Source organism: Nelumbo nucifera, chromosome 1 (genome assembly GCF_055504915.1).
Source record: "Nelumbo nucifera cultivar China Antique chromosome 1, China Antique-T2T, whole genome shotgun sequence".
Taxonomy (NCBI): domain Eukaryota; kingdom Viridiplantae; phylum Streptophyta; class Magnoliopsida; order Proteales; family Nelumbonaceae; genus Nelumbo; species Nelumbo nucifera.
The window spans coordinates 202,965,198-202,990,536 of NC_142649.1; the positions used below are offsets into that span (position 1 = coordinate 202,965,198).

At 38.1% G+C, this 25,339-nt stretch overlaps 1 protein-coding gene across 7 annotated transcripts in view; it reads left to right on the forward strand.

Moving 5' to 3' along the window:
- Nucleotides 1-25,339, forward strand: part of ALG12 (homolog of asparagine-linked glycosylation 12) — a 108,995-nt gene that overhangs the window by 57,951 nt on the left and 25,705 nt on the right. For 5 of the 7 annotated variants that reach the window (XR_016080927.1, XR_016080926.1, XR_016080928.1 and 2 more), the window contains exons 12-17: nt 10,416-10,487; nt 16,076-16,162; nt 17,639-17,706; nt 18,960-19,028; nt 19,119-19,201; nt 20,219-20,318. Coding sequence is in view for 3 of the 7 variants with exons in the window: in XM_010247797.2 (XP_010246099.1) it covers nt 10,416-10,487; nt 16,076-16,162; nt 17,639-17,706; nt 18,960-19,028; nt 19,119-19,201; nt 20,219-20,318 (479 nt within the window). In the remaining 4 variants the exon portion in view is untranslated. The remainder of the gene's footprint in view (nt 1-10,415; nt 10,488-16,075; nt 16,163-17,638; nt 17,707-18,959; nt 19,029-19,118; nt 19,202-20,218; nt 20,319-25,339) is intronic. The other 2 variants (XR_016080929.1, XM_088895881.1) reach the window with 2 other exon arrangements.

The following is a 25,339-nucleotide window of genomic DNA, read 5'->3' on the forward strand; positions in this document are numbered from 1 at the left end:
TGAATTGTGGGGTCCAAACCAAGCTACCTTCTTGGATTTGCAAGCTTTCAGCAACTTTAGCTTCTTTGTTTACTGCAACTTCAAACATGGCAAGGACCCTCTTGAACAAAGGCCTCACCCCACACCAAACATCCTTCCAAAATTTGACCCTCTCCCCATTTCCTACCTTGAATTTCACACCTTTTGCAAACAAGGATAAGTCTTTTCAATACCTTTCCAAACCGAGCAACCATAGGACTTATTTGAAGCTCCTAGATCCCAACCAAAATTTCTATCTCCAGACTTGGCCTGCACCACCCTTTTCCACATTCCTCCTTGAATTTCCCCAAATCTCCAAAACCACTTCCCCAGCAATGCAGGATACTTTCCCCTACCAATTCTCCACTCTTATTAAGTCCCTTGAATCTGCTGTAGGAATCAACCTTCCCAAGACATCTGCTACTAAGGTGAACAAAAAAAGAGAGAGAGGACCTCCTTGTCTAATACCCCTCAAAGTTGGGAAAAAATCCACCACTACCCCATTTACCATAATGGAATAATGACATGTCCTGATACATCCCATCACCCACTTAGACCATCTTTTTTCAAACTCAAAGTTATACATTACTTCGAATAAAAAAGACCAGTCCACCAAGTCATGCTTTGTCAAGATCGAACTTGCACACCACCTCTTTCTTCCCTAATTTTTTCAGATCCTCCAAACATTCATTTTCTATTAATATTTGGTCAACCATCTATCTGCCTTGCACAAAGTCCCCTTGGTTAGGTGCAATTATAGCGGGGAGGACTTGCCTAATCCGCAGGGACAACACCTTGGCCATAATCTTGAAGGCTATTTACCAAGCTGATTGGCCTAAAGTCTTTCGAACAGGAGGCATCAGATTTCTTAGGGGCCAAAACTATGAATGTTGAATTCAAACTTGGACTAATAACTCCTCTCCTGTAGAACATTAGAAATTATCAAAAACTAACAAAAGATCCTCCTTCACTATGTCCCAATAGTCTTGGTAGAAAGCCATTGTAAAACCATCTAGCCTAGGTGCTTTTGATCCGTCTGTCAAAAACACTACTACTTTTTTCAATTCTTCCAACTCAAATTTTCTCTTCAACTAATCTCTAAGCCCACTCTCCAACCTTGCCACTCCAATCCATCTACCCACACCATACCGTTCAGGGGCCTTCTAAATAAAGATTTAAAATGATCCACAAAGGCCCCAACTATCTCATCTTCTTGAGTGATAATCGAACTCTCAACCACTAATTTGGAGATGTAATTTTTCCTTGTTCTTCCTTGTTTTCCATCACATGGGAGAATTTTGTATTTCTATCTCCTTCTTTTAACCACTTACGCCTCAATTTCTGCCTTCAACTCATCTCCTCCTTATACAATCCAATTGTTTCCTCAAAGTCCACCTAAGTTCCTTTTCACTCTCCCCAAGAATTCCTCTTTCTTACTTAAGGTCTAGCTCTTCAATTTGGTCAACAAAAACTTGCTTCCTTTCTTCAACTTACTGAATTCCAGTTCATTCCAATCTTTTATTTTAGTTTTCAGGTATTGGAGTTTCTTGTGGACCTCATTCCTTTCCAATTCACTCCAGGATCAAATTCTTTCCACCCCACCAACCCTTAACCTTCTCAGTACCTCTTTACAAATCACAATGGGCCAATGATCAGAAGTAGCTCTTGGAACATGGAAGGGTTCTAGAGTTCAATCCTCCCCAATGCTCTTCTTGGTCTAATGTAAAGGGAAACCTATCCAGTTTAGAAGAGATCGGGTTCGATTGGAAATTAGACCAAGTAAATTTACCATGAAAAAGTGGAAGTTCCTTAAACTAAAAAATATCCACAAACTGATTGAATTTCCTCATACTCGTAGTAACCCTTGCCTAGAATTGTTAGTTTCCTCTGAATTTGATTACATTACACCAAGGATCCTCCCACAAGCCTCTAATGTCCCCCAATTCCTCCTACATTTCTTTCCTTTCCCTGTAACCATTGGGGCCATACAGATTTGTCAACACCCATTCAAACCCATCCTCCACTTGTCTAAATTTCATAGAGATTGAGAATTTACCTATAAGTTCTTTCAAGCCCACTTCCACTTCACTATTCCACAGAGTTACTAAGCCTCCAGAGGACCCCAATGAGGGCGTAATTGCCAACTTAATTTCCCTAGCCTTCCAAACACTTCTTGCCCATCTAATGTCTAATGCAGTCCTCTTGGACTCTTGAAGTAACACTACTTCTGGATTCCGCTTCCTAATTGCTCTTTTAATGGCCTTCTTTTAATTGTGATATAAGTGGAGAGGGAGACTCCAGGGATAAAATTTCATGCCCTTCTTTTGAGTTTTAGTAGGTTCAATTACTGCTTCTAGAATTTGTACCATTTAGTGTATATTACTAGGCTGCTTGCATCAATTGGTATGCTTCTTCAAATTTACACGGTGCTGCTTTTTGATGTATGTACTCTGATTTTTTTTTTGTGATAAAAATAAAAATGTGTTAAAGGAGGGGGCACTAATACCAAATGTTTTCATACAATAGCATCTGTTAGGAGGGAAAATCCTATTAAGAGGCTGGTGGTGTGAATGGAGAAGTGGTGGAAGAAGAGATCAAGAGAGTAATATTAAAAGTTGCATAGTGGAGTGTTATAGAAATTTATACAAGGAAGAGTGAATAATTAAACCCAAGGTTGATTTGATAGATTTTGATTGCATCTCAGAGAAGCAAGCCAAGGAGTTGGAGAGGGAGTTCAAGGAAGAGGAATCAAGAGAAGCAATAAAGGAAATGAAAGTGGTTGAGACACTGGGGTCGGATGGATTCATCATGGCGTTTTATAAACATTGTTGGGACTTCCTAAAGGTGGATATCATGAAGGTGTTAGATGAATTTCATGCTTTAGCAGCCTTTGTAACTTGTAAGGAGTTTTAAGTCAACCTTCATCACTCTAATTCCAAAGGAAAAAGAAGCAGAAGAGCTAAAAGATTACTGATCAATCAACATGATTGGGAGTGTATATAAAATCATTGCCAAGGTTCTAGCAATGGGGCTGAAACCTGTTTTTGGAAGTATCATTTTGGAGAGCCAAGGTGCTTTTTTGAAAGGCTAATGGTGGATGGGGTGTTAGTAGCAAATGAACTGGTTGTTTCTAGGTTGAGAAGTTGAAGGGCTGATTTATCATGTAAGGTGTGGACTTGGAGAGGGCCTATGGTCATGTCAACTGGAATTTTTTAGATTATGCATTAAATAGATGAATTCTGGCTCTAAGTGGAGTAATTGGATGAAGGTATGCATTACTAACCCTTCTATTTTTGACTTTGGTGAATGGAACATCTTGTTGGAGTTTCAAAAGTTCAAGAGGTTTAAGACAAAGGGTCCCACTTTCCCCTATGTGTAATGGAAGCTTTAAGAACAATGGTGAAAAGGTCTGGGTGGAGGTATCATTGCCTCAATATGTGGATGACACCCTTCTTTTCTGTGATGCTTTCTTAGGAGCAGCTGCAATATGATATGGCGGTGCTGATATGGTTTGAAGTTGGCTCTGGCTCAAAAGTGAATCTGCATAAGAGTGAGCTTGTAGTCATGAGTGAGGTACTGGAGTTAGCCTAATGTGCAAGAAGAATTGATAGGAGACTGGCCTCATGGAAAGCCAAATACCTTTCTTATGGAGACAAGCTATCTAGTGAAAAGTGTGTTGTCCTTGTTCCCCATGTATCTATCATTGTATCTAATCCTGAAGGATATGGCAGCCATCACTGATAAGAAAATGAGGGTTTTTTTTCTTTTTTTTTTGGTGGAGAAGGTGGAAAGAAGAAAAGAATTTTCATTTAGTTAGTTGGAATAAAAGTAAGCAAGCCTAAATCTCAAGAGGGATTAGGGGTAAGGAGGGTGAAGAATGTAAATGTTTCTTTGTTAGGGAAATGGTTTTGGTGATTTGGGGAGAATCAGGGTTGGAAGCTTTGATAGAAGAATATGGCGGGGGAGAGTACAGGAAATTTCACTGTGAAATCTTGTTATAATGCCTTGGCCAGATTGGATGAGAAATCAGTCCCTGTTAACATTATTTGGTTTCTTGTTCCCACAAATAGCATTTTTTGTATGGACTGGAATGGTGCTGGATTCAGGTGACTATGTTTTGTGTTAAGGCTACTCTGAATTAGTAGACCATCTATTGATGCACAACAAATTTTCCCATGAAGTTTGGGTCAAAGTTTGGAATGTGTTTGAAGTGAAGAGCTGCCGTCCAGCATTAGTGGAGGAATTTGTAAGTAGAGACAGTGAAATCTAGCCATAGGGCTGCTTTTGTACTTTTGCTTTTCTTTGCTGTATATCTATTCTTTGTATTAACTCTCTCCTATACATTAATGGCAGATCTGTCCTTTCACAACTTAATATATATATATATCTTTTAGGGTGTCGACTGATACAAGGTGTCACACCCACCATTCAGCTATTCTCTCTCTATTTGTCTCTCTCTTTCTTTTCTGACTTTCGAACTGACTCTGACATGGTATCAGAGCGGGTCATGACCTGAACTTCACTCAACACCTTGGCTACTACTGATTTAAGAACTCCCTAACAGTATTTGGAAGTTCTTGAGTATCTTCTTTACTTCTTTTCCTGAATCGGCTACAGATCTGAACTTTACAGATCTGTTTTCTGGACTGCTGCGCCATTGGGTTCAATCTGTTTTTCATATCTCCCTATAGAGACATCGGATCAGCCTGAAACTTTAGATCTGGTGTTGCCCAGAGCAGATCTATTGAACCTCTTTGGTTTGGTTTGGATCGGTTTTGTCCTTGAGGGGTTTTGATCCACTTTTCAGTTCAGCAGAACTTTACAGTTGCTTTTTTTGGACATCAGCCCAAAGGTATTATTCTTTTCTTCTCTGGTTCGAATTTCTTTTGGTTACTAGAAATGTGTGTTGTTGCTCTTTATCATTCGATGGCATCAGAAAGGATGGATGTTCTTCCTATTAAGTTCAACGGTACGAACTACGCACTATGGAAGTTCAATTTTCAGTTCCATGTCGAAGCTAAGGGTCTTTGGGGGTACCTAGATGGATCTGTGTCTAAACCTGATGACTCTGACATTAAGGGACTTAATCAGTGGAAAATCGACAACGCAAAAATTACGTCATGGATTCTAGGCTCAGTCGAAACTGATATTGCTATCCCTATGAGAGGGTACGGGACAACCTATGAGATGTATCAATACCTTGAGAAAGTTTATTAGTAGTCGAATACCTCTAGACAGTATCAGATAGAGGTTGACATTTTTCTTACTATCAGGGAGATAGAAAGGTCTAGGAGTACTATGCCTGGTTCATTAACCTTTGGGCAGAATATGAGTTAGTTCACATGGGAGATGATCCTTCAAACTGTTGTGTTAAATACATGAAGGAACACTTCGATAGGAGGAAAATTATGCAGTTCCTAATGCACCTAAGGCCAGAATTTGAAGTCGTCCGATCTAATATCCTAAGTCGATGAACACTTCCTGACTTAGATACTATTCTTGGGGAGATTTTGAGGGCAAAAACTAGATTGACTACTCAGACTGCACTAGATGGAAGTAAGGATTCCAACATTGATGCTGTCTTTTTGGCAACTAAACCAAAGGGGAAGAAGGATTTCTCTAAGATACAGTGTTATGAATGCAAGGAGTATGGGCATGTTGTCTCCCATTTTAAGAAGAAAAACACATGCACCTATTGCAAGTAGGTTGGCTACATCATCACTGAATGTCCTACCCTGCCGCAGAAAGGTAGTGGTCCAAATCAGAAGAAAGGGAACTACAAGGCCTATCAGACTGCTGTAGATGGTTCAGATGCCTCCTCCTCTATCACTTCTGTGGCTGGCCAAAACGACACCTCCAACGGTATGTCTAAAGAAAGGATTTGACAGCTCATGTCCTCGGTCATCCCCGAACCACCTTTGGTATATAGACTCAGGAGCCTCTAACCACATGATAGGGGCTACTTTTGGTTAGTATCCCAAACCTCATCTCCCCAATAGACATTATTACTGCAAACGGTGAGAAACTTGACATACTTGGTTGTGATGATTTGTATTTATCTACCTCTAAATCATCTTTGTTTCATTTATCCAAAACTCTATTTGTACCTAAACTCACCACTAATTTGATTTCTTTTGGCCAACTTGTAGAGGAAGGTAATAATGTCTCATTTACTTCTGATGGTTGCTTGATACAGGACCGGCAAACTGGGGAGGTGAAGGGGAAGGGGCGTAGACTGGGAAGACTCTTTGCTTTGGAGTTTGAGAAGAATAAGACTAATTTTGCTTCTACTTCTTGTTTGCTTTCTACTACTAGTTCTAGATCTTTTAATTGTAATAGTGATTGGCATTTGTGGCTTAGACGCCTTGACCATCCTTTTTCTAAGAAACTTGATCAATTATTTGCTTCTGGTAGTTTACTTGTTTCTACTGTTTCTTTTAAGAATGTGAATAAAGATTGCATTACTTGTGGTTTATGTAAAGAGTCATATTTTACCCTTTCCTTCTTATTTTGAGCATGCAACCGTTCCCTTTCATTTAATACATAGTGATGTCTGGTCGTCTCCAATTGTTTCATAGTTGGGATATAAGTACTTTGTAGCCTTCATTGATGACTGCACTCATTTTACTTGGGCTTATTTTCTTTGAAAGAAATTTGAAGTGTACACTGTTTTTAAACACTTTCACACCTATGTAATTACCCAATTTGATGCTCGAATCTGTGAACTAAGATCGGATTCAGGGGGAGAATATATTGATGGGGATTTCCAGAACTACATGAAACAACATGGAATTGAACCCAAAAAATCCTATCCAGGCACCCCACAACAAAACAGGGTAGCAGAAAGGAAGAATGGGCACATCTTGAGTGTAGTCAGAACCCTTTTACAGGATTCCCATGTACTCTCTTGGTTTTGGGTGGAGGCGGCCAACATTGCTGTGTATCTCATAAATCATCTTTCGTCATCTGTTTTGAATAACTCCTCTCCTTTTCAATCTCTTTGTCACAAACCCCAGACATATCCATGCTCAGGGTTTTTGGTTGTGCTTGTTTTGTCCACTTTCCACCCCATGAATGCACAAAGTTAACTACACAAGCAGCTTTGTGTGCCTTCATGGAATACAGCTCTGAACATAAGTGGTTCCTTTGCTATGATCCCTTGGTTCGTTGCCTTTGAATCTCTCGTAATGTAGTCTTTCTTGAAAGTGTGTTCTTTTTTGAACATATTGTGAAATTCCCAGCTCCTTCTATTTCCTTGTTGCACAGTTTTGATTCTACAGGCACTTCAGATATTCCATTGTCACCTCTGCAGCAACTTCAGACATACTTCAGGAAGCAACGGCCTTCTTCAGTCTCCATCCCCCCCTCTACTCCGCCTCCAGTTGCTGATCCGGTCACTCCAACTCCCTCAGTTAGTGTACTTGACCTTCCTCCTGAACCCACTTTACACCGTTCCACTAGAATCTCTCGACCACCTAACCGTTATGGTTATTCACCAGAAAATAGCTCCTTGTCTACCACAGACATTCCCAGATCTTACCAGTAGGCCGTAGCAGAACCACATTGAAAAGATGCCATGGATTCTGAGATTCGAACCCTTCTTGAGAATGACACCTGGGACCTGGTTCAAGCTCCACCTGAAGCCTCTTTCATAGGAAGTCAATGGGTCTATTTTGTGAAATTGAAATCTGATGGGAGCCTAGACAGATATAAAGCTAGACTTGTTGCACAGGGATATAAACAAGAACACAGGATAGACTATGAGGAGACTTTTGCTCCTGTAGCTTAAATGACTATTGTACGTCTTCTAATGGCCATATCTGTAGCCAAACAATGGACAATCCATCAAATGGATGTCAATAATGCTTTTCTTCATGGGGACTTGGGGAGTTAAAAGAGACGGTCTATATGAAGCCCCCTCCAGGATACTGTATAGATCCACAACTTGTTTGTCGTCTGAAGAAGTCACTTTATGGCCTGAAGCAAGCCCCTAGGGCATGGTTTGAAAAGTTCAAATCTGTCATCACTGATGCTAGCTTTACCTAGAGTCCTTCCGGTTATTCCTTATTCATCTTAAGGAGGAAGTAGGTAGTAACAATGTTACTCCTCTATGTTGATGATATACTCATTACAGGGGATGGCACAGAAGGAATTTCTAGGCTACAACAGTTACTCAAAGAATCCTTAAAGATGAAGGACTTGGGGCCTTTGACATATTTTTTGGGCCTTGAAGTGAGTAGAAATTCTCGAGGCTACTTTGTTAATCAACAGAAGTATGCGGCTGACCCGGTTAAACTGGCAAATCTTAGTGAATCTATGATTGTGGACATTCCACTAGAACTGAACCTGAAACTCAGCAAAGATGATGGTCTCCCCATGAAGATCCTACCCTTTATCGTCAGCTAGTGGGCAGTTTAATCTATCTCACCATGACTCAGCCGGACATATCTTATGCAGTTCAGATAGTAAGTCAGTTTGTGTCTTCTTTGAGACAACCACATTTATAAGATATGTGCGAGGCACACTGTCACATGGGATATTCTTCTCCTCATCATCTCCCATTTATCTTATGGCCTATGCGGATGTTGATTGGGATTGATGCCCTGACACTCGATGGTCCACCACTGGCTACTCCCTTATCTCATGGAAGTGCAAGAAACAAGCTACTATGCCCAAATCTTCCATGAGCGCACTAAACACATAGAAGTTGATTGCCACTTCATTTGCGATCTCCTTCTTGAGGGTACCATATCTCTTCCTCATGTCTCTTCGGGGCTCCAACTAGCAGACTTGTTGACTAAAGCAATGACACGGGCTTGGCATCTATTTCTCATGGACAAACTGATGCTTATTCCTAGGCATCAGTTTGAGAGGGAGTGTAGAGACAGTGAAATCTAGCCATAGGGCTACTTTTGTACTTTTACTTTTCTTTACTATATACCTATTCTTTGTATTATCTCTCTCATGTACATTAAGGGCAGATCTGCCCTTTTACAACTTAATATAAATATATCTTTTAGGGTGCTGACTGACACAAGGTGTCACACCCACCATTCGGCTGTTCTCTCTCTGTCTATCTCTCTCTTTCTTTTCTTACTTTCGAACTGACTCTAACAGTAAAGGGTTGGAGGTAGATGGTTTAAGTAAAAAAATGGGAAGCTGGCCTGTTCCAGGCTTCTGGCTGTAGCTTTTTGGTGCATTTGCCAGGAAAGAAATACAAGGATATTTAAAAATAAGAGCAGTCCAGTGGACTCAATGTTTCAAAAGGTTTTGGGAAAAATGTTTTCTTGGCTGGTTAGACATAATATGTTTAAAAGATAGGTTATAGTTCCTTGTTTTTACAAGCCAATCTTTATGTAAAGCAGGGTATGGGGGTATAGTGCTGCAAGGGCAGCTTTGTGGCTCAAAGAAAAAAACGGCTCCAATAAATATGCACAATAAACCCCCAATCTCCATGCAGGGAAAAAAATCACCTATACACCCTATACAATTGGTGAAACCTATGAGTTCTTCACTCAACTCCGAACTGCAATCCACCATCCTCCTGCCCCAATCAGCCTGCTGAGAATTCGAAGGCCAAAACTGCCCCCTTGTTCTCTGATTTCTGCCTCTACTCCTGATTTCACCCAATGTATTCTTCATGATCTTTGTCAGGAGCATGGTATGCAAACTTGATTGTAGCGATTTCTTTCTTGAAAGAAGAGAATGACAGATACATTACATGAATGGATTTGATAAACTTATATAGCTATTTGCAATAATTAGTTCATAACATGGTCACTGTCCATTTTCTTCATTACTATGAATTTAGTATAGTTGACATTTGAAATGCAGTGTAGTACATTTGAATTCAAAATTCAAATGGTGAATCCCAATGTTCACCTTCAAATCTTATGTCTGAATCCTTTTTCTGAAAAAAAAAATTGATTGCTGTTTGAATCTTACAATTCAATTCACGATTCTTACAGCTTATATGCTTCGTGCAGATATAAATCAACTTGATTGGGGCCTAGTTCTCTACTTTGTCATTCCTTTATTTATTTAGATTTTTTCAAGGGAACTTGATTGCATCATCTTATGCTTCTAGTTTACAAGTGGCGAGATTTATCCCGTTTAGTGTATAAATGGTAGATATGGATTAACAGTGGGATAAAATCACTTGTACACATTTTTTATTTTTTGGGCAGATTTCTGAAGAACAGAAATTTTATATTATGATAAGACTCATGTGTTGATTCAATTCAAGCACTTGTATGACATTTGTGATACAATTACAATTTTCAGAAAATTTATCTGCATATGTGGTGGATTTCTATCAGGACTAACATAATTTCCTTCAAGTTTAGTTTTTTTATTTGAGAAAATGATTTTATTTGTCTTTAACATGGGTTCCTCAGAGATATGCATTTCATTGGTACTTCACATCAGCTCTTCCTCGCTCTCTTCTTGCAGCATATCCTCTCCTTTTGGTGAGCTTAGGAATGTGATGTAGCTACAATTATTGTTATCCAAGTGGCTTTTCTTGACACATCTTTTGCTTCTAGCACAGTTTTCCAACTCCAATCAATGAAGATGAGCTTGTGGCTTTTGTTGAATTCATCTTTCTGTTTGCTGAAATGGTGTAACAGAACTCTTGTTGCTGCCCCAAATAGAGATTACTGGTGTAGGATGATAACTTCATAAATTAGTAACTCATGAGCCCTGGTCAGTTGTTCCTTTTTGTGTCCTGAACAACTGGGGTAGCCACTGAAATGCTAGTATTATTTAAGGTCCATTTATAAGTACAACTATGTGAACCCAAAAGAGAAAATAGCTATCTACTTCAGGAAAAATAAAATAAAAGCGTGAAGCTTCCAAAAAGGGGAAGAATTAGTTAACAAGCACTTCGAAAATTAATCAACAATAATGTACTTGGGCATGTAATACCTTAGCCAAAATAGAATTTTTCGTACATAGGAATGCTGAGCAAGAGGAGGTCCTATTGTAAATAGGGAGCTGTATAAGGAATGCTGAGCAAGTAAGCATATTGTACATACCCATTAGTTTATCCAGTTAAATAGAATTTTTTGTAAAGTGTATTAGGCCATGGTTTTGTTTATTTATCAAGTACAGTGAGTGAATTGACTAAACATACTCAAGAGGAGGTCTCATGGTACATGATGTTTATTGATGACATTATTTGTTGATGAAATTAATGAAGGATTAAATGTAAAATTAGGTTTAGGGACAAGTACATTAGAAACAAGAGGTTTTAAAATAAGCAGGACTAAAACCAAATGTATGCAATGTAAATTTAATAATAATAGGAGTGCAAACCAGGATACACTTAGGATTCAAGACCAAGAAATAATTCAATCTGGTCTCTTCCATTAGTCCATTGCCTTGTTTCATAAGAAAGGGGAGATTGAGGAGGATGTCTCTCATAGAATTAGAGCAGGATGGGCAAAATTGAGGGGTGCATCTGGAGTCTTATGTGATAGGTGCAAACCACTTTGGCTAAAAGGAAAAATTCTAATAAACACTTCTAGGGACAACTATGTTGTATGCATCAGAGTGTTGGGCTGTTGAGAAACAGCATGTCCAAAAAATGAATATGGTGGAAATGTGTATGCTTAGATAAGGAATAAAAAATAGAAAGGATAGGTTCAGACATGAAGTCATATGAAGGAATCTAGGAGTAACTCCAATAGGTGATAAAATGAGAGAAAGTAGACTGAGGGACTTTGGTGTTGTGCATAGAAGACCATCTATAACATCCATTATAAGAAGCTATCTGTTGCAAGTTGAAGAAGCTAGAAGAGTTGGGAGCAGCAGACCAAAAATGACTTGAATGGAAGTAGTAGGAAATGATTTAAGCACCCTTAATTTGATGATGAATATAGCACTCAACAGAATGCAATGGTGAAACAGGATTCATGCAGCTGACCCCATATAGTTGCTGCTTCTGCTGCTGCTGTTCATGATGATGAAGTACAGTGAGTAAAAGTACAGCGAGTAATAGGTTTGAACAAACAATGACTTTGACCAGATCATATTGTAACACATACAGTTAAGAAGCTGAGTTTGTAATTGTAGAAATACCAAAGTGCATTTATTGTTGCTTTAGTTTGTATTTTGATATTTTTTATTTGATCACACAAAATAATTGTTTCTCTGCATTTATTTTTTCATCACTTCAAAAGTCGTGGTTCCCATAGTTTATGAACCTCAATAATAAGAACCATTACTTTTATGGGTATCCCCAATCTATTCTGTTCTGCTAGAACAAAGATTGGGATTTGGGTCAAACATTCAAGGATAAATTTCCTACTATTTTTTTCTCTTTCCCTTAACAAAGAGTGTTTGGTGTCTTACTGTGCTGTAATCTCTGACTGTGGTCTGAATTGGAATTTGGGTCTTTGCGGCGGGATAGGGATTGTGAATCTTTGGACATTGTCTCTCTTCTTGTTCCTTTGGACATTGGTTCCCATCTGCATTTGGTTCCTTTTCTTGTGCTTCTTTCTTTTGATCTTTTCTACTGTTGGAAAAGATCGTTAGCCCTGCCATTTCTTTCCATTTGTAGATGTCTGGTTCCACCCAAAATAAGAGCTTTTCTCAGGAGGTGTTTCATAACAAAATTAATACATCTGAGAACCATCAAAGGAGAAAACCTTTCTGGTTTCCATCACCCATGTTTGTCTTCTCTGTAGATCAGGTGGTGAGAACACATTCCAATTACTGATTTTCTGTAAATTTACATTTATTATTTGGATTTTTTTTCGTCTCTCTGTTTTTGGCAGGTGCAATCCTCCCCTTTTTGATCAGTAAGGTTTTTTATACCTTTTTTGCTGTTAAATTCAATTTGAAGATGGCAAGATTCTGATATTAAAAGGGAGAACAATTGCTGTAGGTAGAGATGGAATCCTCCCTTGGACATGAAGAGTTTGTTTCTAGAACCCTTCTTTTTAACACCTAAGAAGAGGGGTTGTAGCGGGCTATGTCGTGATGGCACGTGGGGCCTTGTTAGGCCATGAAGAGTTTGGGTTCAGAAAGTCATGTTCAAAGTCCTAGTCAACAATTTGACCAGCATTTATTGGAATTCATGTCGCTAGAGGTGTAATGTGGGCTGTTGCGGTCTATGCCGTGATGGCACGTGAGGCCTTGTTAGGCCATGCCTGCTTGGCATGAATTTCCCTCGAGGGGAGCCTAGTGTGGCCTGAGCCCTAGTAGGCCCGTGCTGTGCGGAGCTCGACATGATTTTTAAGAAAAATTGAAAAGATAATGAAAATTTAAAATAAATTAACAAGACCAACAACAAATTGAAAAAAAGCATAAAATTTTATTCCATATGAATTTTGATGTATATAATTGTTTATATATGAAATAATAAAATGGAATTGAAAAAATACAATAAAATTGGAATAAAATGTGTGTTGGTGTGGGTCATATTGTCTTTTATGGTAAAAGACAATGTACCATTTTTAGTAACTTTTGGTTTCTTATATTTAGTAGAACTAGAGAGTTTTGTGTCCTAGTTTGAAAGGGAAGTTTCTTTTTATTTTTTTATTTTTATTTTTTTTTGGTTTGAAGATTGAATACAAATAGTTGGAAGTTTCTACTTTGTGTCTATTGAATTGTTTTTTTTTCCTACTAAGAGCTGAATAAAGAATTCTTTTTTTTTTTCTGGTTCTACACCTACCATAGCCATTGTTTTAATAGGTGTGGGAGGCGTATGCCCAAAGACATCTCCAAATTCCCTGAGGCATATGCTAGAGATGTTGCCAGCCTTTGAGGCATAAAACGCTTTTTGCATGAGGTGTGTTAGAGGCTTACACCTTATGTAAAAAAGAAAGAAATAAAAGAAAGGAAAGAAAGGTAATGAGAGGAAAGGAAAAATAAGGGAAGGGAAAGAAAAAGAAACACAGAATGAGATCTTCTATGTATATCTGTATTTTGGACATGGGCATTTTTGATATTTTACATTTTTTGTGGGGTCCAATGAAATGGTCTGATTTTTTTATGAATAAAGAAAATTTTATTGCTTCAAAAGATAATGGAGAATTTGAGCTCATACAACAACCCGTGGAGAGGTGCGAGCTGCGGCCTCTCTCAACTTATTGCAAGGAAACTAAAGGGAAAAAACAAGCATTACAGCTGAGTCGAAAATAAGACTTCCTTATTTACCCCTTGCTTAGCTAAGCCATCAGCCAAAGCATTTGCTGATCTCCCCACCCATTGTGTAGCAACAGACATATTCCTTGTCAGCCACTTAAATTTTTTTACTTCATTCCTGTAGCACCATATAGTATCCTCAGGGTTCTTTAACCATCCCACCACCACCTTGGAATCCCCTTCAATAATAATCTGCCCTACACCCAGTTGATTTGCAAATTGCACTCCTTGTAGGGCTGCTAATAGTTCTGCTCTGACTGAATCCCCAAATCCCAAGGGACCTGAATAGAGAAGTACAATCTCTCCAACCTCATTTGTCAAGACCCCCCCCCCCCATTCTAGAGCACCTTAGATTGCCCTGACTGCTCTCATCCAAATTCGGCTTCATTGAGCTGTGAGGTGGTGGAATCCATCTTGTAACTGCCTTGGTCTTCCTAAAAGAGCACCTTGCTACTGCTGACTTGTTTCTCCATAAGTCTAAATTCTAAAAAGGAAAAATGATGAAAAAGTTCTAAAGTCTTCAATCAATGGATTGCCCTATTCATTTATCAAAAAAGAAAAAAAAGATTGTCCTATTCAACACACAATCCTTCAAATCTTGGCTGCTCCTCTCCTTGTCTTGGAAGATTTTGGCATTCCTTTCTTCCTAGATTGTCCATAGCAAGGCTCCTCTAGCACATCTCCACATAATTATACTGAATCATTAATGTACTAAATCATGAAAAAAATGTGCACTTGATCCTTGGCCTATTTATAAAAAGTAGCATGAGAAAAGACTAATGTGGGAACCATTTTTTTGACTCAAAAAATGATCACAATTATTGGGTCTGAAAAGTTATCATAAATAGTAACTTTGATTTTTACTAATAACAACAAATTTCTAGAAGACTTACAAATACTACTTAGAATACCTAGAAAATAAATTTAAAAAGTCAGAAGATAGCAATATTGATGCGAAGTCAAGTGGTTAAATCTGGGATTTGTTTTTTTTCTTAATTTCTTATATACTTTTGTGTTCCTAGACAACGGTATTTGAGTCATTTTACATGTTATTTGAGGTATCCAGCCTTAAAGATTTTTCTGCCAATCAGTATGGATATATGGGCACATACTATGTTGTGCTGTACATTTTTATCCAATCATTCAAGAAAGATATGATTTTCTTTGATGAGTGAGATTGATATTTAGTATTTAATATTTAGGTGTATTCCCTTAATTTCTGTTCAAATGAGGAATTATGTAAAACAAAATAATGCAGGAAATAAACTTGTAACAAAAATAAATACAAGAAAAGACATAATTCTTTATTGAAAATCCACATTTTATGCAGTTACACGGGGAATTATTGATTGGATATTGCATATGTTTGAAGTTTCAACTTCTATTTGCTATATGTTTTTTTTTTTTTTTGACAATCGGTTAATGATTTACACCTGGAGTTAAGTACCATGTTGTGTTATGTTTCACATGGGTAATTCCAGTAAAATGAGGCCCGGACATTACCTGGAACTAGTGGGAAGGTTGACTCAAGTGGTGTCTAAGATATCTGTGCAAACTTAGATATGTTTCAATATTAGATTTGGTATGGATTTGTTAAAGACTAATGCATATCCATCAAGTTTGACCATATCTCTAGTATTATGTGCAAAGAACCATACTGAAACAAGATAAAGTGACACATAGCATATCAAATGTAGATTACAGAGAGTAATCGTAAAACAAAAGTGAATAGCATATCAAATGAAGATTACATTGCTTTGAAAGTTATTTCCTTGTTATTGAGTTTAAATTTGTCATCCAAGGGCTTTAATAGGAATATATTGTTGTACTTGTTTAAACCATGGTTATTGCCAATTGAATGAAAGGAAACCTATATGTTACATGACATTGTTTTCTCCTATTGCAGATTGGCATGTTTCTTGACAGGAGGATCCTTTTGTACATTATTCCAGTTTTCTCATTTGTTTTACTTTACTCAAAGCTTCCACACAAGGTGATTATTATAACTACAGTTATCACGGCGCCTGCCTAGACGTAAAAAATGACAAGGCAGATGCCTTATATAATGCCATTTATATTGTTGTATCTTATTAATGTGCGTTTTAATACATTTTATTATATGCTACATATATCATTTATACTTTGTTTTTAATGTTTTATTATTGAAATTTAAAAGATCAAAGGGTTTTGAGGAGAGAGAACAATTAAGAAAGAAAGAAAGAAAGAAGGGAAGAAAGAACTTCCATTATAGTTGTCAAGGCGACGCCTAGGCGGGTGCCTAGGCGACAATGCGCCCTTAGAGGCTCGCCTCGCCCAGTCGCCAAGCAGTTTTGTGCATTGGGTTATAAAATACTTTTATATTTTTAATTTTTTGACATTATAATTATAAAATAGACATTATTAAACTAGAACATTCATTTTATGTTTTTATATACTAATTTCTTTTTATTATTTTCTTATTTTGTTAGGGTTTAATCAACGCAAACATTGCTAACTGCTGTATTGAACCCATGGTTCAAAGTATCAATACACCTCTGTGTATTGGCAGAGGTGTATCAGTACTTATAACGATACTCCCCTTATTTTTTTTTTATTTCTTTGGTTTTCAATTTCATTATTAAATCTATATATTATTTTGAAAAATGGGTCCCCGAAAACACCTGCAAACAGGTATCGGGACCCCAAAGATACAATACATTACACCCGATACAGGGCGTATCGTATCGAAATTTCCACCTTTTCTTTTCTTCTTTCCTATAACAAAAGTAGGGGTTCAGCCCCTATATTTTTTGAATTTTTTTTCCTTTGTTCTTTTTCTTCTCATAAAATGTTGATTTTCTAGACTTTAACATGAAATTTATACTTCTCTTATGGAAATTATGAATAATTATTAAGGAAAGATGGTTATGGAACCTAGGGAACTACCCTAGGATATATGGTTTCACTTAAAAATATCCTTCGCCTAGGCACCACCTAGGCGATAAGGCGCCCCCTGTCGCCTAGCCTCGCCTTGGCACCTTGAAAACTATGACTTCCATCCTTGTTTTTTTTCTATTTTATTTTCCTTCTTGAATATTTATCATATAAAGTTACTTTCTTTAGCTGCTAATTGATATGAAATTGCTCTATGAAATACTTATTTATTTTTGAAAATAATGAAATTAATATATGTACAAGATTTTTATCTTTTATATGTGATGATTTGCCACATTTTTAGTAGAATTTAATGTTCTTAATAAAGTGGATTGCTATTTTTTCAATTAATATACATGTTGAATGGTATACAAAACTAAGGAACTAACCAAAAGTTAGTTCTTTATATTATAAACGCCTAGGCAACTAGACAACTAGGCGCTCCAGTGTCGCCCAGAATCGCCTATACGCCTTGAAAACTATGATTGTTATCCCTGAAATGTAATGGGCATAATTGTTTATTCAGACATTATTTATTGTTATCTCTGATCAACAGGAACTGCGATTCATTATTTGTTCCATTCCTATCTTCAACTTGGCAGCAGCAATTGCAGCTAGCAGAATGTATGTAGTATAACGTCTACCTTGTTCTCATTTTGATAGTTCTCAACATTATTTATCAGTACAAGGATATACTCTTTTTACAGTTCCACTAAACATTAGGAACTATAATCTAGTTAAGTGGTGGGGAATATGTTTGTAAGACAACAGAATAGGAGAGGCCTGACTTCCATGCGATGGTAATGACACATACATCATAAATGGGGTTGGAGCTTCATTTTGGTCTTGCACTCATAAAAAACCTTACTTTGATTGGGCTCTAAGTAATAAAAGGTTCAGAGGCCAAAGACTGTATTGTCTTTAAAGAATTGAAAGGGACAGGTGGCAAGGGGCCAGCCTAATTGGAATCCGCATTGAACATCATACTCTTTATAAATCAATTAACTTCTGATTGTTATCTATCAAAAAAGTTGCAGGCATAAAATTTTAATTTTCTTTCACAAGATTTGTGAGGGGAACTGGTAGAGATAGGATTTTGGTGCCACATTGGTATACACCAGAAACAGAGGCCCTCCTTCGGATGCAGGCTATTCTAATTTTGTTCTTGAAGAAGACTGAGGGGCTATCTTTTGTGCAGGGGGGGACCTTGGTAAACATTAGAGAAACATTAGAGAAAAAGAATATTTTCACATGTTGGAGTCAATAGATATGCAGGATCATCAACAGAGATCTACTATGCAGAGGGGGATCATAAACTTGAATCTCTTACAAGCAGGGATGAGCATAAAAGTGAAGTATCACTAGCTTTATTATCACAGGTACGGATGGAAGAGTTGGCAGTTAAGGAGAGAAAGAAAGGAGAGGGGTCAGTAACTAATCAGCAACAATGTTTTTATGAAGATGAAAAATACAAGACAAAAATACAAAAATTGCCTTCCTGTGGTGGATGGGCTGATTTTAAAACAACTAGCTCACCCCAAGAAATGGCTAAATCTAAATGAATCTACCCCAGTAGGGGAGATACCTGGAATTCATTCCTCTTAACTAGAGAACAAGGGATTTTATTAATTTTCTAACCCATCTGAATAGGGTTCATCCTGGAAAAGCCACAGCCCTCCCCCTTCATTTCGCACCCATCCAAATACTACTTTAGAGAATCTTCTTCCATTTTTATTCACTGCATTTAACCAGGGCTGCCAAAACTTAATTGGGTTTAATGTTACTCTGCTATTATCCTATAGAACATGTATTGAGATATCTGCACTTGGTTGTTTAATTGCTTTTACACTTCTTAATCTATCATCTCAACCTTTCAGTTACAACAATAGGAAGAAGAGTCTCTGGAAGTGGCTTTATTTAGTTATGCTTGGATCCCTTCTGGTCAGGTTGGGTGAATGGCATTATTATTCTCAGTTTCTAAATTCTAATATAATCTTTGTGTAGATCCAACATTCTCAAAGTTTGCTTTTTTTTAGTCTAGGATTCTCCATCATTATGTTCATGGCATCATATGAGAATTATCCTGCTGGATATGCTCTTAAAGCTTTGCATAAAATGGGTACTCTCTCTCTCTCTCTCTCTGTATATATATATATATATATATATATATATATATATATATATAATCTGTCTGCCTGTCTGTCTATCTATCTATCTATATGTATATGTATGTATGTATGTAAACATGCAATCTATGTTACAAGATACGACAAGGACATGATCTTGAATATGAAAGGACTATTACCCAATGTTGGTCCTAGCTATTTGCGGTCTTGGGAACAGTAGACTGGATATGGTCTAGGCTTTGGCTTTTTTTTGCACAAAATGGCTGCCCTGAGACTTGAACCCTTGTTCTCATGTTTTCCAGTCCTGTGGCAAAAGCTATGGCTACAAAGGACATGTTATTGTGGGGAGAACCGGGACCAGGAATGGAATTTTAAAATATGTAACATTGGCTCCATGGAGGTATGACTTGTCTTGTCTGCTATCCAGGGACCATTACTTGGTGTGAAGGTAAAATCTCAGGCTGCCATGCATGAAAGGGTGGGTTTGACTCTGAAGGCAGCCACTTTGTGCTAAAAAATGCCAAAGGTTTGGACTGTCCTCAGTCCCCAGTCTACCCTCCCAAGACCCCAGATAACTGGAAACAATATTGGGTAATGACATTTTTTTCTGGTTTCCTATCCAGCTGTTTGTTTAGCAGGCTTCTTTTCTAGTTTTATGAAAATTGTCTTTTTTTACTTATCAAAAAAAAAATTGGGGATTAATGAAGCATTCCATATGAACGTGACATTCGAACAATCCCATCATTACAAACTTAACAAAGCTTCCGGAATCCTCTTTCTTGGGCTGTATTCATATGTTAGCATTTGGCTTTTCTCAGATAATCTGATGCATACCTATGTTTTGTCAAGACAGGTGTGGTGGGTTATAAATTATGGTTGGTGAATCTTATATTGCAACTATAATTGGGACATTGTTATTATTACTATTTACTAGGTGTTATCATGGCATGTTTTCATCAACTCATGGATTTAGTTTGGTGTTGATAACTGATTGATGTTTGTTTAAATAGGTCACCACACTAACACTAGTAAAGACCAGTGGGTTCACATTGATTCCTTTTCAGCAATGAATGGGATCTCGCGGTTTTGTGAAAATAATTTATCATGGAGGTATGCTTCTTCTATTGTTTTGGTGCTAGCTTCACTTGTCAATGCAATTTTTCTTTGGAAAATATGAAATCCTGCATCCTCTTAACAAGTTTTCAACCACTTATATATCCAATGCTTACAGCTTACTATTATTTTCCTCTTGTTCCCTACTTTTCTCTCTTTGATCAGTAGAGTGGAATTTTGTTGATACATATGATGGTGGATAGATTCTATTGAAGTCTTTTCATCTTTTTAATTCTTGCCTGCTCTGGAAGTTACCACTTTCTCCAAGTTCATACCTGATATCAGTTCAATGCAATATCAAATGTTTTGGGCACCTAGCACCTTTGTGGCTGACATGCTAAAAATTAATGCATAAAGGTTAATTCTGAACTGCAAAATTTTCAAATTAGGACTGCAGCATCATAACTTTTTTTTGTTTCTTTTTTCATGAATGACACCACTGAATTTTATTAATCAGAAGTAAAATGTGAGTATATCAAAGCATTAGAAGCCAAATAGGGAGGCTAGCCTCAGCTGACCTCCAAATGAAGAGAAAACATCAATCCCTAGCCAGTTTGGCCATAATGCAATTGATCCCTCACTTATGCCTGCAGGTCTTCTATTAATCTTTGTAGCTCTCTGATGACATGTCTATAGCTCCAAGTTACCTTCTGTTCATCTTTTAGCCACACAATGATTGTTCTCAAATCTCCTTCAATTTTGGTGACAAGGTTGAACTTAGTTGTTGAATTTTGGGCTAATATAACATGTTTTTTATTTACGTAGCATAGTTAGGGAGTTATTAGGCCTTAGGCATACTTGACTTTGTACTCTCTTTTATTTTTGAGTATATAATCTAATGAAAGGGGTGGCCAGACCTAATTCTGAGCTTCTCCCGTTCTCTTCTCTCTCCTTCTTAGCGGAAACGTTTTCTTCTCTTTCTTTTCTTCTTTCTTTTACAATTTTTATATCAAAACAGGTTGTCCAAACATGTCCACTTGGTATCAAAGCAAGGTTAAAGATTTCTTGAGTTGCTCCATCATGCAGCCCTAGATCGGTCGACTGCATGATAAGTTTAAGGGCTGATCAAAGACTTTAGGTAAGCCCAGTTTTTGGATTTTTTGTTGGAATTGCAATCCCTTGTAGCTGGTCTAGGGTTTTACACCAAAATCAGGAAGAACTAGAGAAAGGGGGAGAGTCCTATTTTAGTAGGACTCTTCAATTTTGACCTAGGAGGTGCCGCACTAGTTTTCTAGGGTTCCTTGATGGGGGTGGTTCAAGTCCCAGCCTTTTTGGAGGTCTTTGGAGGGAGTGGCAACCTCTTCTCTCTTCCCCGCTCTTACAGAAAAAGGATTCTTTGGAGGGAGGGGCTTCTAGGGTTCCAGGAGGGTGTTTGAGGTTTCTAAAGGAGATAAATACTTTTCTTTTCATCTCAAATTGATTTCCTAATCTACTCTGGGAGTTATGGAGGGTTGTGTAGTTGAAAACAAATTTATAGGAGAAATGGGATTTGGGAGAGGTGTTGGAGACCTCTTCGAGGCCGGAACCATCACTACAGTTAAGTTTGATGGTACAAACTACTTAGAATGGTCACAATCTTAAAAGATGGCCATTGGTGCTCGTGGGAAATTGGGGTATATCACCGGTGAGGAAAAGAAACTTGAAACTAACCATTCCCGATGGGTATAGGAGAACTATATGGTGATGACTTGGTTGTGTAATTCCATGTTGCCCCATATAAGTACAAACTTTTTATGGGATAACACAACTAAGGAGATTTGGGATGGAGTAGCAAAAACTTATTCATAGAATGAGAATGTTGCTAGAGCTTATCAGTTGAGAAACTAGGTGATTGCTACTAGGCAGGGAGAAAATATTGCTATTTATTTTTCAGCCCTCAAAACCTTATGGTAGGAGATAAATCATTTGGAGACTATGGTTTGGGAAAGTAACAAAGATGCAACAACTAATCAGAAGCTGGCAGAAAAGAATAGGGTTTTTAAGTTTTTAGTTGGACTTAACCCTGAGTATGATATTGCACGACAACATATTCTTTCCTGAGACAGTGTAACTCTCTTTCAGGCATATGCCTTTGTGTTTGGAGAGGAGAGTAGGAGGAATGTGATGATGAGGAACCCAGACCTTGAGCAATCAGCTATGGTTAGCATAGTGAAGCCTAAGTCGAGTGGGGACAAGGATGGAAACGAACCGATGAAGGTGGACAAAAGGGATCTGATATGTAACTACTGTAAGAAACCCAAACATACCAGAGATACTTATTGGAAGCTTTACCCACACCTCTCTAGAATATGGCAGTGACTAGTGATTTATCAGGGCCACCTACTACAACCTCTCTAGAATCTGTTGTAGTAGCTGTAGTGAGGGCTGAATTGGAGAGATATGGGTAGTTCCTGAATCAGAAGAATACAGCCAGTTCCAACTCATTATCAGGTGGGGACAACAAGGTGCAGGTTGATCAAGAGGTAGTCATTCTACCTCATTTGTGCACACAAGTAGTTTACATGCCATTGCAAATTATGTATCCACTACAGGTAAGGGGGGACCTCCCTGGATTATAAACTCAAGAGCCTTAGAACATATGACCAACATTTTCACCATTTTCACCTCATACCACCTCTGCTCTAGTAGAGATAGAGTTTTCACGCTAATGGATCACATGTTCCCATTTTTGGGAAAGGGTCTGTTAGGATAACTGATACTATTACCCTACCTTTTGTCCTTCATAATCCTAGACTGAGCATTGATATTTTATTTGTTAGTAGCTTGACAAAGAATTTGAACTGTTTTGTGATTTTTTCCCCTGGTCATTGTGTTTTGTAGGATCTGGAATCAAAGAGGATGATTGGGAGTGGTTGTGAGGTGAATGGAATCTATCTTCTTGATGCGCTTCTCAATCATCAATCGTGCCAGCAGGAGTATTAAGTTAGAGTTGGTGGGTCAGATTATGCTTTGGCATAATCGGTTAGGACATTTGTTTTTTGTTTCCCAAATTGTTTGAGTCTATCAGTTTGTCCAATTTGGAGTGTGAGGTCTATCAACTTGGAAAGCATTGTAGACATTCCTTTAAAGTAAGTAATAAAAGATGTTCTTTGTTTTTGATATTGTTCATACTGATGTGTGGGGTCCATACCATGTTTCCTCTATGGGTGGCTATTGGTATTTTCTCTTGTTTGTGAATGATTATTCTCTGTACTCTTGGATATATTTGATGAGATCTCGTTATGAGGTACCATCTTTAGTTCAACAATTCCATCAGATGGTGCTAACACAGTTTGGGGTACGAGTGAAAGTGTTTAGATTAGACAATGCCAGGGAATACTTTGAAAAAGACCTGGCATCATTCCTATTGGAGCATGGAGTTATCCATCAGAGCAATTATACATACACTCCACAACAGAATGGTGTAACAAAAAGGAAGAACAAACATATTGTGGAAGTAACAAGAAGCATGATGTTGAGCTTTACAGTTGCAATTCATTTTTGGGGTGACACAATTTTTATAGCAGTGTTCTTGATTAATCGGGTGCCTTCTCGTGTTCTTGGATATAGCACTCCGTTCAGCCTTCTTTTTCCTGAGGGGGAGATAATCCATATTCCTCTAAGTGTGTTTGGATGTGTATGCTTTGTCCATGTTCTTGGTCCTCATCGCTCAAAGCTAGATCCTAAGGCGAAGAAGTGTGTCCTCCTTGGGTATGCAAGAAATCAGAAGGGGTAATGTTGTTATGATCCAGTCTCCGGCAGCTGGTATGTTACTATAGATGTCACCTTTTTTGAGTTTACACCTTTTTTTTTAGGGGGAGTGTTTTGGAGAAGGAAGTGAGCAATCTGTACCATTTCCTGTTCCAACTCCTTTGTCTACTCTAGTGTCTGACCTACCATCTCACCCACTTTGCCACCTCCGTTGTGTCCTGTCTCTCAGTGTTTTACACGACAGCACAGGGAGGTTGATTCCATAGTAGAGGAACCCACGTCACTCCCTATTGGCTCATCGGGGATTCCAGGTTTGACTGACACAGACCCAGGTATGCCTCTTGTTCCCCCTAATAGTTTAGTTCCTATTTGGTACTACTACCCTTGCTCCTAACACCATTGCAAATGACCTTGATTTCCCTATTGCCCTCAAAAAAGGGAAGAGGAAGTGTACTACTCATTGCAGCTCACACTATCTTTCCTACAGTGGATTATCCCCTTCCTACCGGGCCTTCCTTTCCTACCTTGACTTTGTGTCTATACCCAAGTGTTAGTGAGGCTCTCTCCAAACCTGAGTGGAAGACAGCTATGCAGGAGAAAATGAAAGCATTGATTAAAATTCAAACATGAGAGATTGTGAATTTGCTTTATGGCGAGGAGACTGTTAGATGCAGATGGGTTTATACAGTGAAGTACAAGGCTGATGGGAGTATAGAAAGGTACAAGGTACCCTTGACTCTGTGTCTATACCCAAGTGTTAGTGAGGCTCTCTCCAAACCTGAGTGGAAGACAGCTATGTAGGAGAAAATGAAAGCATTGATTAAAAATCAAACATGAGAGATTGTGAATTTGCTTTATGGCGAGGAGATTGTTGGATGCAGATGGGTTTATACAGTGAAGTACAAGGCTGATGGGAGTATAGAAAGGTACAAGGTGAGGCTGGTTGCAAAAGGGTATACTCAAACTTATGGCATAGATTACTTGGAAACTTTTGCACCAATGGCAAAGATGAGTTCAATTTGGATTCTTCTATCACTAGCAGCTACATACTCTTGGCCACTCTTCCAACTTGATGTGAAGAATGTCTTTCTCAATGGGGACTTGCAGGAGGTGTATATGGACCTTCTAGCTAGCTTTTACAAAAATGTGGAAAAAGGAAAGGTATGCAGGTTGAAGAAGTCCCTATATGGTTTAAAGCAATCACCTAGAGTTTGGTTTGACATGTTAGAAGTGCATTTGTTGTATTTAGCTATACTCAAACTCAATCTAATCATACTCTTTTTGTGAAAAGGAGGGGGTCACTGGTGTCAGTTTTGATAGTGTATGTG